Here is a 15,474-nt window from a genome sequence, read left to right as displayed (position 1 = left end):
TAAATATGAGGTTACAATCCAGCCAAAATTCTTTGTACTCCCCCTAGAGTAGCCAAAAATTGCAATCAGGAGCAATCATTCACTCTACGAAGTCCTGCATCTAACTAACCACAGGAACAAAAAAGCTTTTTATAGCCCAGGTGGGTTGTTTTTAGCTTCATCCACCAGGCAAAGCACCTGTGTTCCTGCCCCAGGGCCCAGGTCTTCCCTAGTCTGGGTTTGGAGGCTTTATCGCACATGGTTTAGGCATCAGAAGAATGCTTTGAGGCTGAAAGGCTATTAAAATTTTAGCAACATGTAAAAAGAAAAAAAATCAAGCCAAAAACATCTCACAAGAAAATCGCAAAATTTTCAGCTGCTACACAAAACTACAGAACAATTGACAAGGTCAAAGTTGCAGACGCAAATCTAAATATGTCCTTTGTGTATCTTGTAATTGCACTCCACTCATGTACAGAAAGGTTTTCAGTAGCCAAAGAGAAGTCAGGTTGACCTTGTCTGTAAATTGCAGATGAAATGTAATGTGACCCTCAGCTGCAGTTCTCTGATATGCAGCAACATGTAGTTACATCACATTTTTTTTCCAGTCAGAAAATGCAGGAAGTAACTCAGTTTATCCACAGCCAGTGTTTCATCCTTGTTCCAAGCCATTGCATTCCCAGGGAAGGAACTTATCCTTTCTCACTACCAGAGTGTGACTTCTCTAACAAGATATTTTTTTAACATCAAAACTTTATCTAAAGAAAGATTTAGGTGAGCAGAACAGAAATAGGTAGAACCTCAAGAGAGCAGTCTGTTCTCCAGTATCACAGTGTGTGTTTCTCTTACAACATTTCTGTGTGTCTTAATTAATTTTCTAAATATTTTAGGTATTTTTTTAAAAAATTAGTAGAATGGAAGCATTTCAGTCCAAGGACACATGGAATATATACAAAGTTAGCATAAGGACTAGTGATATGCATTACTATTGCTCAGCAAATACTCTGTAATAGCAAAAGAGTTGTTTATTATTGAACTGGGATTATATCTAAGAGAAAAAAGAACTAACCCACCTTCTTTCCTGATACAAAATTATATGAAATCATATGTTTTGCTCTTTTTGTATGAAGATTTAAATTTCATATGCAAGATGAATTTGCCTGTTTTCATTTTCAAAGTGTGTACAGACAATCAGACAAGTTTAATTACCTGGCCATCTGCCTGGCATGTACTGCTCCAGTCTTTCCAGACTTCCATTAAACTTTCACTTTCTTATATTTTGCAGTACCCTCCTTTTGGGGTTTGGTGAACTCAGCTTGGAATCTTTGCTCTGTTGGGAAAAGACAGTCACCTGTCAATATTGAAACCAGCCATATGATTTTTGATCCCTTCCTAACTCCTCTTCGCCTAAACACAGGGGGAAGAAAGGTAGGTCTCTGTTGTGGTGTATAAAATAAATGGAGTTAGTAGATTTAAAAAAACTGAAATTGCTACATTTTATTTTTCTAAAGCATTTACTTTTATCTGTCAGCTCTGAGGCAGAATAACAATGTAGCGTGTTTTAAAGATTGTCCTCAAATCACTGAACTAATCAATTCTGTTTATCCAGCTGAAGGATTGATATTTCAATTCTGAAATTATTTTATACATAAAACATCTTGAACCTTTTAGCAGTCTTGGCAATACTCATTAGTTTATACTGGTTTTGTGTTGCTTTTCATATGTTGGGGTGCCTAAAAGGGTATTTTAAAGTATTTCTTTCTAGTTCCATGCAGGCAGTTGTCTCTTACCCAACCTGTGTTACAGAGCAATGTAACACAGCTTGGGTAAGACCATGCAGGTGAAAAGGCACTATGAATTACAATATCGGAGCAAGCAGAAACTCCAACAAAACGTTATTTGAAAATTATTTATCTTCCCTTGTTGTCATGACAAACGAGATGTCCAGTGGAAATGGTGTGACATTCCAGGAATTTGTACTTCCCATGGAGGTTCTGATGGCACATGTGCAAATACATCAGAACTTATGTGGGCTTTATCACAGAAACGCTGAAATGGTGGTGTTGTTATTACTGGAGGACAGTAATGCTTCCAACTCTGGCCCAATATTACCCTGAAATTACCAAATTTCAGGGTAATATTTACATTTTGCTTTTTAAATGGAAATGCATAGAGGTTTTTTGTTTTGATTTTAAAAAACCCCCCAAAACTAAGAAACCAAAACTCAAGAGTTTTGATGACTCTGCTATGTACATAAAGGCTTACACATGTCATGTTATTTAGAAATTACAGAATGACAAAACATGAAATTCAAGGACATGGAAGTTGTCAGTGAGTCGAATGCAGGAGCTTCAGAATATTCAATGTCTTCAGCAGTTCTAAGAACCCAGCTGAGTTTTGTACCAGCTCAGAATGAAGCAAATGTCTGATTATTGATAAAATTTGGAGGCACTGACAGACTGGGAGATGCTGTATCAGTGATGAGGTTTTTCCTGATAAAAACAAGAGCAGGCTCGCGGTACTCAAGGGATTTCAGCATTTATTATAAGAAAAAGAAAGGCCTAAAGGAAGGGGGCCTGCAGGCCGAGCAGGAGCGCTCCTGTCAAGGATGTTGCAGCGCCGGTGCTGGGCGGCAGGGATTCAGTGGGTCAGAAGCCCCTTTTTATCCTGTTTTTTGTCCTTTTGGATTGGTTTCTTTTTTGATCCTTCATTTGCATGAAGGTTTAAGGCACTTGATTCGCCCATGACAGTTCTGTCCAGGCTGGCTCGTTTCGCTTGGGGGGTGATGCACTTTACTGAGGCGTATTATGGTACCATATTTCTCACAACTACCCTTTTAACCTCTTTTACAATATAATAACAGTACATGCTTAACAGTCTATCAACTATTTTACAACAGTTTCTAACCTATTTTTAACACTTACCATGCTCACAAATACTGCCGCTGATGACCTTCTATCATGTTACAGAATTTGTTCCTCTTGTGATTTGTCTTAGAGAGACTTCCAATACGGTTAAATCAAAATTCTCCTCTGTGAAAAAGTATTGCAATTTTGATACCTTAATAAAATTCTTTTTTCATTCGTTGCTTCACTGAGGATTTGATTTTACAGGTAGTGTATTTGTGTTCACTTCCTCAATAATGTTTTTTTTTATTTTAAAAATAGAGGCATGTTTCATATGGGCTGAAGCACTTCAGCTCTCAGCGCTCAGAACCAATTGCTGTGGCAGCCAGGGAATTTCTTGGACAAGACTTAACTGTGATTATGCTGTATATGAAAGGGTTTTATGGAACTGATCCTAAGAAAACTAATGAATAAATAAAAAAGGGATTTGATGTGGTTTCAAATCAAGTTATAATAAGCTAGCTTACATGCACAGTGAACAAGAGAGACAGCTACTTGCACACAGTCACAATAATAAACCTCTTTCGGAAGAGGGGCTAGGAAGAGACTCAAACTCTTCCCAGCAAGAGACAGCAAGATGGAAGGAAATACTCAGTGCAGTTGTTCTTGGAACAGTAATTTCAAATTCTTAATGATTTTTTTTGCTATTAATTTAGAAGTTTGATTTTTATCGGGTTTAAAAAATATTTATTTAATTTTGAAAGCAACATATCTACTTTGTGTGCTTCACTTTGGAAATTAGCTTGTGAGGAACAGAAGTGACTCACCCACAGGAGCAGAATCCAAGACCAATCTATGATCACTGACTTAATACCTTCTCTTACCCCTTTCACTCCTTGCCACTCCTTTCCCCAGGGCTTTATTTTTAGTGGGGAGTATTAGTTAATTTCTGTAAACCAGTTACCTGTTTAGTTCTCTGTCATGGTCTGAGCCTGGCAAAATGACAGTGCTTCCATGAGAATACCTCTTTTCCTGGTATCTACTGTGAGATGTGATCAGAGACAGAGCAGAGCAGGCTCCAACATACGATTGAAAGGAAAAAAAACTTTATTAACATAAAACTACAGGGAAAAAACACACAGAACATAGGATGAAAACCTTCCAAATTTCCTCCTCCTCCCCCCACCAAATTTCCTAATTCTGTTATCACCCTTTGGATAATCAATTCTCAATTCTTTGAGAGAGAGGAGTCCCTCTTGCACTACAGACTTCACCCAGGAAACAGTCAAAACTTCTCGTGTTTCCATGTCACGTGTGGCACCGCCCGGAGAACATTTTGCCATCGTGACATCTTCCTTCCATGTCCAGTGCTCTCACCACTGCATATGGACCAGAGCTGCTTCTAGGGTTTTTTCCCTTTAAGGATGCTTTGCCCAGTTCCAAAAAAGAGCACAGTCCCTCTCCTTTTGGGACACCTGTCCCCCCCATGTTTCACCCCTTGGGGCTGAGGGGTCTCTTGAACAGAGATCATCTTCCTCTTCTTCTTCGAAGACGGAGGGCACCACCACCACCCTCCTCACCCGTCGTCTCTGTTCACACACTTTCACATCACCGCACTCTCCTGGCTCTGAGCCACTGCCTCCCCCTAGAATGCAGTCTCTGTGTCACAGGAACTCAAGGGTTCTGTCCATAGCTATCCAAGAAAAGTCCAGCCAAAAGCCACTCCATCATCTCCTCCCACCTAGAATTCTTCTCAACTTCTCTCAATCTCACCAACTCCAGGAGGAATCAGCATTTGCAAGGTTTCCATCGTCCCAAGAAGGGTTAAAAGTCCCAGGCTCTGCTGGTTTGGTTCATGAACTCCCACGGCTGGCTGCCCTGCTGGGCACCCCCCCCTTCTCCTTCACTCCAGCCGCGCTATCACAGGCACAGGCTGCTCTCTCTCTCTCCCTCCGGGGGGGAATGGGGGATGGCTGCCCGAAGCCCTCGCAGTGCAATGCTCCTCCACCCTTCGGCCCAGGCCTGGCCTACCTCCCTCCGGCCACAAGGCTCCCCTCCCCCCTGCCCAGCTCGGAGCTGGACAGGGGAGAGGTCTCCTCTGGTCCAGGACCAGAACTCAAAAGGAACTTCCAGTGGGAGTTCACAGCTTTTAACCCCTGTGTTCTCAGAGGCGTATCCATGCCCTCAGTGGACAAACCAGGTGCCAATATTAAAATCTGGACACCGATTGGCGTGACCACACCATCCCAAAAAAAACCATTTCCCCTCAAACCATGACATTCTCCCTTCTCACCTTGGCAGACCAAATCTGTTCCATTCCACTGCAGAATTTGTGTCTAAAATTTCCATTTAAGCACATCCCTTTCTAGTTCCTTTAGATTATTTTATTTCAGTGTTAGTAGTGAAAGCCTTTTAGTAAACCAGATTGAGACTTTCCTACTATTTTTTAGACTGCTTGCAAATAAAGCAATATTTTTCTTTCTCCTTAAGAGAATGATCTGATAGGAAGGTATGAAGGACAACATCACTGTTTTCCTACAATGGGAGAAATGCCCAGTCTGTGGCCCATCACACAGCAGGCAACTTAATGGTTACTTCTGGTCTGAGGCTGAGAAAATTCTCCCCATTCCATTCAGGAGTAAAAGGGATGGCAGTGCTACTTGCCAAATATTTATACCTCTTTGATCCAGTTTTTTGCAATAAGGTTGCAGTGAGCAGTGATGTATTGCTTTTTGTGCTGTCAAACAATTTCAGGGCTGTGTCAGGTCACACATTTACAATTCAAGCACCATCAGATGTTATTCTAAGTTGTGTTCTTATTCTGTATGTGTGATTCTCCTGAGAAAGTAGCTTAGCAGGTCCTAAAGCCTTGAGTGTCATTGATACAGATAATTGGATTTCAAGATCCAGAACCTCAGCACAAGATATTTAATGAGTTTACATGCAGAAGAAGAAGTGCTGCTTTTGAGGAAACTTCCCAGGTTCCAGTTCTCTCTCAGTCCCATCTTTGTCTCTTAGTTATCCATTTTAATGAATTTAGCAAGCAGCCCATTTCAGATAAACAGCCCTTTCTGATAGTCAATGCCAACCCTTATTCATTTGCAAATCACACTCCTCCATGTCACAAAGAATGGCACCCTTTTACTTTCTCTGCTCTTTTTGCCTCGGATTCACTTGAGCACTAAAGCAATCAGCACAATAGAATATCTTATATTTAGGCAGGAAGTACCTTGGGTTTCAATCTCCAAGGCAGGGTTTTCCAGCCTGTCATGGGTGATTTTGGTGGATGAAAAAACCACTCCACTTCCCACTGGCCTGGTCCTTTGCTGGGACTCCTTCCTCAATTCATCTCTGCAAGAGCTCTGCCTTTGGTCCCCCAATTTTTGTCCTTTGCCTTTCTGTAGCCCATCTCACTTTGGTCTCCTGGTTCTCTGTGGACCTAATTTCAAAATCCCCATTTCTAGAATTCTTTAAGACTCGGCTACAGTTCTTGGCCATACTTTCTTTCTTTTTTCTCCAAAAAACGTGTTGAGCAGCTGCATTTGCTTTAGACAGCAAGTGCATCCCTGCCAAGTAATTAAACCTTGCCACATCAGTCTTATGAGTCATTTTAGGTCACACTCAAGGACTGAAATTGTTGCCTCAAGCAGGTAAAGTTCTGTTTAAAACCACTTTATTTTTAAGGTAAGCCAGGACATTATACCTGATGTTGATCCCTGGGGAAATAAAAGGAATTGATGTCTGCTGGCCAAAGACTGTTATTCTATAGCTCAGTGTGCATAAATGAAAGTTAATCAGCAAGATCCACACATCTGCCTGCTCATATGGGGCATTAATGAATACAATCATGTATTATTTAAATTAATATCCACATAAATAATTGGTTCATTCTATGCATTACAAGATAATGGCTACATTCATCAGCTTCTAAACTAAAACAGAGTAGGAGAAAAGAGATTTATGGATTGAAATCAGTTACATGGTTTCTCTGCCAGTTAGTTCTGATTCCATGCTGTTCAATCAATTCAGAGTATTACTAGGATTTTTCTCAAGAGTGCAATATATGACAACTGCCAAGCTTTGCTTTGGTGATTACTAAAAGGACAGATTCTGGTATGAATCATATTTCAGCACTGCAGGAGTATAAAAAATTAAATGTTATAAATGGTCCAGGAGGAATGGATAGCAATAAGACATCAATGTCATCTGTAAACTGGCTTGTGATATACTTTTAGAGGTCTTAATAATGCTTTTTGATGTAGAGTAGCTTTGGAAAGTCAAAAGTCTGACACAAACATCAAAAATTTAATGAATAAAAAATGAAGTATAGTATTGCCACTTAAATAATTGTTTACCATTTCTAATGCTTCTACAGTTCTGTGTGCTCTGCGTGCTAGTGAGTGAACTTGCAGTGGAACCAGCAGGTTAAAGTAACTTGTTTATTCACCCTCATCATGGAATTTAGAACAGGAAAAAAATGCTGGTTTTTTTCAGATGTAGACTGCAGACTTTGCTGTTAGTAGATTATGCACAGGGGAAAACAACTTTAGGATCTGCATCTTACTCTATCGAGAGCTTTCTTTCCTTACTGCTTCAGTTGTCCATGAGATTTCATCAGTTTGGAATATGTGAAGTCTCGGGCATCTTGGTGTGTTCTCAGTTTCTGGTTGTCTCTGACACAGATCACCCATGGAATGAGTCCTGAACAGGCACAAGAAAGTACTTCTGCAGCTTCTTCATTACTATGCTTGACATTTAATCTTGTCTGGTGCCATAAAACAAGCTCACTTGTCTGCCATGGGAAGTTTCCTGGGAGATCTTAGACCTGGAGAATGATTCACTCCACGAACAGCATTGTACTCTGGTGTTGAGCTTGGGATATGATCTCAGTTTGGCAGGAGGACCTTTCAAATCATGTTACTGTCTCAGCTGCAGTTATGCAGTGATGCAAAGCAGACCATGGTGTCTTTGCAAAGGTGGGTGTGCTGTCCCTGGGAACGCACTCACTGGATATCATCAGAAACATCAACAGGATCTGCTTTTCTGGACATTGGACAGATCCATCAGAAGGTTAAAGATGTTATTGAAGCTGGGCTAACACATCCTAGCCAAAGGCCCTGTCCATCCTTTCTCCCTCCTCATGTTTATTTCAATAAGTTGCTTTCCAGTTTTCAGTCCCTAATGATGAGACTTAGGAAAAAAAAGACTGGAGCAGCAGCTGGCCTCCAGGTACAGTTTGATATATTCAAAAGAATTTTCAAATTTGCCCACTTTGTTTTTAATGTCCCTTTCCTACTTTCTAGTAGACCTATGCACTGCATTGATAGTATCTTATTTGGATTTATTTCATCCTGCTTATCTCTCTGTGACCCCATAGGCTAGTTTCCCTAACCCTTACAATTGGTCAGTTTTCAGTCTTCCCTAACCCTATAAAAGAGGCTGTCTTGGCCCATTCTTTTGGAAGAGCAGCTTCAAGACCCTTCGCGAGACCCTCAGAATAAACCATCGTGGAACCCTTGGCCGCCTTCTCCTCTCTCTTTCCTCTGCCTTCCAGGAGCCACGGCCAGCCACAGCCCCTACGAGCAAGCTAAGAGCTGAAATCATAAAAGAGCTGATTTTTACTGAGAGCTGACAATCACTAAGCTTGCTAGGGGCCACGGCTGTACCGCAGTCTGGCCTAGGGCACCCCAGCCTCCAGAGGGCTGGGGTATCCGGCCTTGAGACTGCTTGCCTGGGGCGCTTACCCTACGAGGGACCAGCTATCCAGCTAAGAAGCTAGCCCCTGTGGCTTCATTTTTATTTTACAGTGTGTGGTAGCCGTGTCACGTAGTAAGCGTTTGAATCAGTAATTCTCTGTCTGTGTAATGTAATTTCCAACAGAATCAATTAGAACTGAGCACTTTTACCTCCAGCAAGGTATTTTTTATCAAGTCATTGCTTGTATGCCTGAACAACAACCAGACCCAAACTACCAGGGTAGATCTGACAATGGACATTTCAGCTTTTAAGCTGGGAAAATAAGAAAATAAAGTTTAACTTGACTGCCAAAAATCATTGTGCAGTTTGAACTGGAAAATTTGAAGATAATGAAAATAAGCATTTTCTCTTGTAAGCTTACATAGAAGAAGAGAGCGTACTGCATTCTTATTCATTGTAACAACTCAGTGCCACCTGTGTCAGGCAGGCTGTTCAGCAGGAGAGGATGTTTCCCAGAACACAGTAATATGTCATGCTGACACAGAGATACATGTGGGATATACACTGGGATGAGGAGGAAGGGGAAGCAGAAGAGTGGGCAAGGGCTAATAAGAACAAACTGTCTCTCTGCTCTCTGAAGATGTTTAAAAAGAAATTATTAAAAAGAAGAAAGGAATAGCTGTAGCCTTTACTCCTTTATCCTTTCTTCTGTGTCCCAGCCAGCAGCTGGAGGCAACATATCAACACAGTAATTTGCTACTGATGGTATTAAACCTGTGCTCTCACATTTCTGTGGTCCCCCTTTTCCTGCCACTCTGCAAAGAGTGCAGAGAAACCTATCACAGATATGACTGTAAATCACACCATCTTCCAGAGCTATGCCAATGGCTGCACAGCTGTGCTGAGGTGGCACTTAGAAGCTCCTTTGAAGTTGCTTTGCCTTCACTAAATGTTTAGCTTTATCTGTATATTTCCTCTAGTCCTGTATCACATAGGACTAGTTAAGACCTCTACCAAAAACAGTGTTCAGATGTACTGAGCAAAGAAGCCTTTGAGGGGAAAAAAAAATAATTAAAATGTGAATTATTTTTAGTCATACAAATGTACTTACAATATTGTCACAGCCCTTCCAAATAACTGTATTTTTGTGTTTACTATGGTTAAGCATATTATTTATGTGATGGACATTAATAGCTACTTTTGAGTGACTGAAATGATGCAGATATACATTTGTGATCTCTTCTTTCAGTATGGCACTAAAAAACCACAGAGCTGCTGTGGTTTTTGTAGCATGAAGATGGATTGGGATGTAAATCACTATTGGACAGATATGTGGCTATTTACTGGGTATTGCTCAATTAGAAGCACAGAAACACTGTTAAAGAGCCCTCCTGGTTTGATGTTGCACAGGGACATGTTGAATGCAGGAGACAGAAATTCTGCCCTCAGAACATCCCTGCCAAGGTAGATTTGGCATGGACAGAAGGCAGTGATATTGGAGATCCTTGGATTCATCAGCCACAACAGGAAATCCATGCCTCTAAATCTCAACTCCGGGCTTAAAACTTTGGCATTTTGTTTTGTCTTATTAGAAATCTTCTCACTAAAAGTAAACCACAGGCTACCCACGACCAGATGGATGTTTCATCCAGATTTTTCACAGCTTACACCACATTTCTTTTATAGATTTATATTTACAGAAGAATCTTGTTTGGAAGCACAGGGATGTATGCCAGTTTTTGACAGAATAGTCCTCTTATCATGCAAAGTTTTTTGCCATCTACTTACCCATTTGTCTCAACCTAATCTCCCAAGTCTTTGAACTAGCATCATGTGATTCATGTGATTTTTTTTATCTTGTTTGATTTTTTGAGAGGCCTTTTTGTGACGAGTCTTCTGTTAACACAAAGTGTTCCATAAGCTCCATAAGCAGAAGAAATAATGTAGCATGGTTTTCTACAGAATCTCATTTTAGCTTCTTTCATTTTAGCCTCTGTCTCTCATTATAACTTCTCCACTACTCCACAGATCCCTTCATTAAAAGACAAAGGCAGAAGATGCTGTGGCTATTTCCAAATTCTTTGTGCCAGTGGATGCTCCTGCTGACTGCCCAGTTGACTGCTGCTGACAGGAGCTCTATACTAATCTGTATTATGGAGTTTTACCTGCTTGGTCCTCAGCACAAAGTTGGTTTGCTCTTTTCTTCCAGCCAATTTTCACAAAATACTGAGATTTCTTCTTTGTCAAAGCTGGATAAAACTGGCCAGGAGATAATGGAGTTAGTGTGGGGAAAACAGGAAACTCTTCTCAAAACAGTTACTATATAGTGAATTATTTGCAGTATATTTAATCATAGGCACTTACTAAAAGCGGTGTCTGTGAAGACAGGAGCTAAGGAGCTAAGTGATAAAGAGGGAATTTCACAGGTAGATGTATATTAAAGGAAGAAATTGCATATCCTGCAGATTGCCACCTATCACATCACCACCACAGTGTTTGGCTGCTGTTTTCTCAAGCAGAAATGCATAATTTTCATCATTATCTTTCAGGGAGCACTGAGGACTCATCCCCATAAGCAAAATGAAGTTAATAAATTAGTAAAAATGTAACATTGCTTGGATAAAAATTTTGCAGAGTCTCTCACCCTAAGGAGTTTTCCTTCTTGCTTTAGAAGATCCTGCAGTATTTGCTTGTTGATCTGCAATGTCCTGACAGTTGTGATAAATGTCAGTCAGGGAGGTAAAGCAGCACAAAGCCTTCTGAGAGCCACTGAAAACTGCAGTGCAAGGACACTATAAGAACTGTGGTGAGCAAGGGCACAGCCAAAATCCTCCCCAGCTTGTTGGTCAAGGCTCACAGGCCAAAGGGGCACAAGGAAATCTGCTCAGAAGTACCAAAGCCATCTCAGAGAACCAGCAGAGGAATCAGTTAAGTTATGAAAACAGGGTGTCTGAGCTGGCACTGCACAGCTGTTGTGGAGCTCAGCCAGCCACAGTGGCCATCTCTGCATTGGTGTTCGTGGCTTGGGGGAAACCTCTGCCCAAACAGTAGGATGTTTGTATGGACTGGTATTTTTCCAATGTCTTGTTCTTTAAATGCTGTTTGAAGTTAAAGGTTTGCTCAGCTCCCCTTAGAATATCACTGCAAATATTGCCAAGATGTTTATATGTGTCCAGGTGCTTCATCACCTCCTTTTCCTACTTTCCCAAAACAGTACAAGGAAAGAAGAGAAATTATTTAGCAGGGAGAAGTCTGAAGCAATTTTCATGATGAATGCTCACCTCTGCAAGTGAAGGGATAATACCCTCACGAAATGACCAATCCTTCATTCTCAGTGACTGTCATGGTGTTTGTATGGCTGCCTGGACTGCTGATGGTTACCCCTCATCCCCTACAAAATAAGCCAAAAATATAATACCAGAAACACATTTAGGAATATCTTCCTCACAAACTCTAAAATATGTTTGCTTATTGAAGGCTGTGCTAATGAAAACCTCTACAAGGTTTTCTTGGTTTGAAAGATAGTTGTCTGCCAAGGAAGGCAGAAACCTCTCTTGGAATAGAAAATGTGACCCCCTTCCCTCCAAATTATTATTACTTTGAAATTATTGTTCTTTCAGACAAAGATATGGGAAAAGAAGTAACAGCTAGATGTAGATGTAGATGTAGATGTAGATGTAGATGTAGATGTAGATGTAGATGTAGATGTAGATGTAGATGTAGATGTAGATGTATGACAAGCCAAACAAACAACAGCAGCAGCAGCACCACCACACAGAGCCACGAGCACAGCGGCAGCCTTCTCTCGGCTGCAGGGACCTTCCCCTTCGGTGTAGTTCTGGTCACAGCCGGCAGGGGCGCTGGTGGCCCCCGTCGGGGCAGGGCAGCTGCGTTGACTCCCCCGCGGCTGCAGGGGGCGCTGTGGCGCGAGTTCAGTCCTGTCTCCCTCACGTGGTAATGGCGGGCAGACTGGACGGTGAAAATTTGGCTGCAGTGGGAACCTTGGAGCAGCAGCTGGGACTACAGAGGCAGGCACACTCCCCAGTGTGGCAAACAAAATGCAACAGAATACTCAGCAGACCCAGCAGAAGCCACGGGCATCAGGTGGACACTGGATGCTGGGTTAGTGTCGCAAAAAAGCCTGAGGCAGCAGCAGAAAACAGCAGGCCTGGGTAGCAGCAGCCACCACACGCAGCCAGGATGACGCGCCCTCCGAAAAGGGGAAGGACGTCTGGGTCCCAGGTGCAATGGCTGCTCTCACGAGCAAAGGCTCGCCCACAATAAGGAAGAAGCAGTACAAGGCTGAGCTTCGGCAGCGGCAGTGAAATCTCCCTGCAGTAATCAACAGCTCCACTGTCCTCCTCCAATGTTGAGAGCGAGAGGAGCTGAGCCCAGCCCCTCACCTCTCAGCCAAAATCTCACAGTATCTCTGCCCTTCCCAAGAGAATGCCCCTCTGCTGTGATAGTGCAACCAGTGGCTCTCTTCCCCCTCCCCCTTGGCTACATCTTTTGTCTCTCTTATGTACTGGTAGTTATTGTCTGTTAGCAACAGATGGGACTAAAATTCCATGAGAGAAAGAAGCAAAAGGAAAAATCCTAAACCTCAACAAAGGTAATAGGTCAGAACCCAGAACCCAGAAATCATCACAAGTCAGGAAGTGTTTCACTTGCATCTCCATCATTCTTTGGGTGAAAATCTGTTTCATTCCCAGATGTCTCATAATGCTGTTAATAATGAAGTATTTTACAGTATCTTTTCTCAGCTGGTTCTGCGCTGATTATGTAATTTAAAGGATTATGTATTATTTTGACTAATGGATTTTGCTCGTATCCTCTTCTCCACTTAGAGTTGTCTTTTCCTGAAAGCCCTTTAGCTATAAAACTACACATTGGTTCAACATCTAAAATCCTTTGTCCTTTGGTTCTTTTTTTAATGCCCCACTGTGCCCTGCATAACTAATCACGAGCAAAGGGATGTGCAGTGAACTGAAGAGATTCCTAAAAAGAGGAACTACTGGCAGGAGTGAAAAACTTGAACTTTTCTTCCGGCCTCTAGGAGATACCATCTGTTATCTTCACAAGGCTTGGTACTCCTGTGGTGGTGATTGCTGGAGACAGACAGCTGTGCTGGTGTGGGAACATGCAGCAGACTTTGACTGAACACTCCACACAGAAATTATGAACAGCATTACAGCATCTGGTGATTGTAATGGGAGAATAAACCAGCTAGAGCTGGATGAAATATTGTGTATGTCAAATTATTACAACAAACTTTATAAATATTACTGTTAGGCTGAATGAAATAATTTTTTAATAGCATGAGAAGACAGAGGGGAGTTCTGCACATTAAATGCTATGAAAAAGAATGATGTTGCTGTAGACAGAAACTGGCTGCAAACAGGAAGGGAATTGGAACAGCAATTCCAGAATGAGAAGGACAGTTCTCATCTCAAGGCCTGCCACGATAGCAAAAGTCCACAAAGCATTAAAGAGATGCATTTTCCAACTTTTTGCAAAATGAAAGTTACATTTCTTTGGCTTTTTGTGGTATTTTAAGCCAAATCAATAAGCTTTGCAACCTTGTGTGATAGATGAGTAATGCAATGATTGACTCTCACAATTGACAAATATCATGTATGTAAGAAAAGTTCTGTAGATTTATAGTTATGTTTTACCCCCTTGCATTGTTATCAAGAGACAGCCGGGGTTGGGGCATTTGGGACGGTCAGCTTGTCAATATGGTGACATCTGACCTCCAATCAGGATTTGAGGAAGTAAACTCCACCACTGGACAGCGAAGAAGGAGTCAATGGACAGAGCTTTGGGAGGGGTCAAAGGGTTAAAAGGTGACACCTCCATTGTGTGGGCGAGCACACGGTGGGAAAAATCCTTCGCTTCTGGCAATATTTTCTCCATTCAGTCTTCTGTTGTATTTTTGATAAGGTTTAATAAACCTTTCCAAGTTTAAGAAAAGTGAGTACTATTTCTCACACCTGCATTCTCTTTTGCCTCATTGAAGCTGACTGGGCTATCAGCTTTCTGTCCTGGTGCACTATAGATGGGCAATTACACATTATTTAATGACTCAAATGGACATCTTTGGTGATACTGGATACTTCAATGAGATATGTAATTGTTCCCAGCACATGCGACTTTTATTGAATTATTATTGAAAACATAATTTCATGCTTGGTTAAGTTGTAAATTTAATTCATTCTCTAGCAAGATTTAAGAACAAATATGACACTAGCAGTGCTCCTCCAGGGTGAGGCAGTTGTAGGTTTTTTTCCTATTCAATGGTGTCATTGCCTCCACTTTCCCCAGCACTTCACAGAGTTATCCTAAGAATGCCTGAGGCTGGAACATTCAGCCACTTCAAGGAAGAGGATGGAGGACGAGTATTATGAGTCAGAACATTTGTAGTGCCAGGGAATCTCTGTTCCACAGACAGCACTGCTTTGGTAATGATGAGCTATCTAAAACTAAACAGCCTTTTTTAGCAATTATAATTTACTGAACTTTGTGATCTTCAAGAGTATTTTCTTGATGAGATGAGACTTTTTATTCCAATAGAGCGACATTTGATAAATTTGGGCAGATTCTTGTAGGTCTTCCTATCAAATGCAGCAAATGAAGCTGCATTTATTATTTTCCAGCCCAAATTTACTGGCAGTTATAATAGTACCATGGCTATTTGTGTAAGTCAGACTTCAATTACCCGCTGACACAAACTGCATGGCAGATAAATATGTCATAGGCCAATAACTCTCACAAAAGACTGTAATTTTCTATTCATGTCTGACAGCAATTGATAGAGACAAGGACTCCACAGTTTGCATGCATGAAGCCGATTTATTGATTACAAAGCTCACTTATTCCTTTTCAGCTCTAACTAAAAATAGCACTAACCGCAACATTTATGTCTACTGGTAACATTGCTTAATCATAGCTT

At 41.3% G+C, this 15,474-nt stretch overlaps 1 protein-coding gene across 4 annotated transcripts in view; it reads left to right on the top strand.

Annotated features, from left to right (window-relative positions):
- CA10 (carbonic anhydrase 10) overlaps positions 1 to 15,474 on the top strand; it is a 194,117-nt gene that overhangs the window by 80,807 nt on the left and 97,836 nt on the right. For 3 of the 4 annotated variants that reach the window (XM_059864373.1, XM_059864371.1, XM_059864372.1), the window contains exon 5: positions 1,265 to 1,407. The exons of the other annotated variant lie outside the window; for it this stretch is intronic. In XM_059864373.1, the coding sequence (XP_059720356.1) occupies positions 1,265 to 1,407 (143 nt within the window). The remainder of the gene's footprint in view (positions 1 to 1,264; positions 1,408 to 15,474) is intronic. 4 annotated transcript variants of the gene reach the window in all.

The sequence above is a fragment of the Haemorhous mexicanus genome, chromosome 20, assembly GCF_027477595.1.
Source record: "Haemorhous mexicanus isolate bHaeMex1 chromosome 20, bHaeMex1.pri, whole genome shotgun sequence".
NCBI classification, from domain to species: domain Eukaryota; kingdom Metazoa; phylum Chordata; class Aves; order Passeriformes; family Fringillidae; genus Haemorhous; species Haemorhous mexicanus.
The sequence above is the reverse complement of the archived record's forward strand: the minus strand, read 5'-3'. Positions and strand labels throughout refer to the sequence as shown.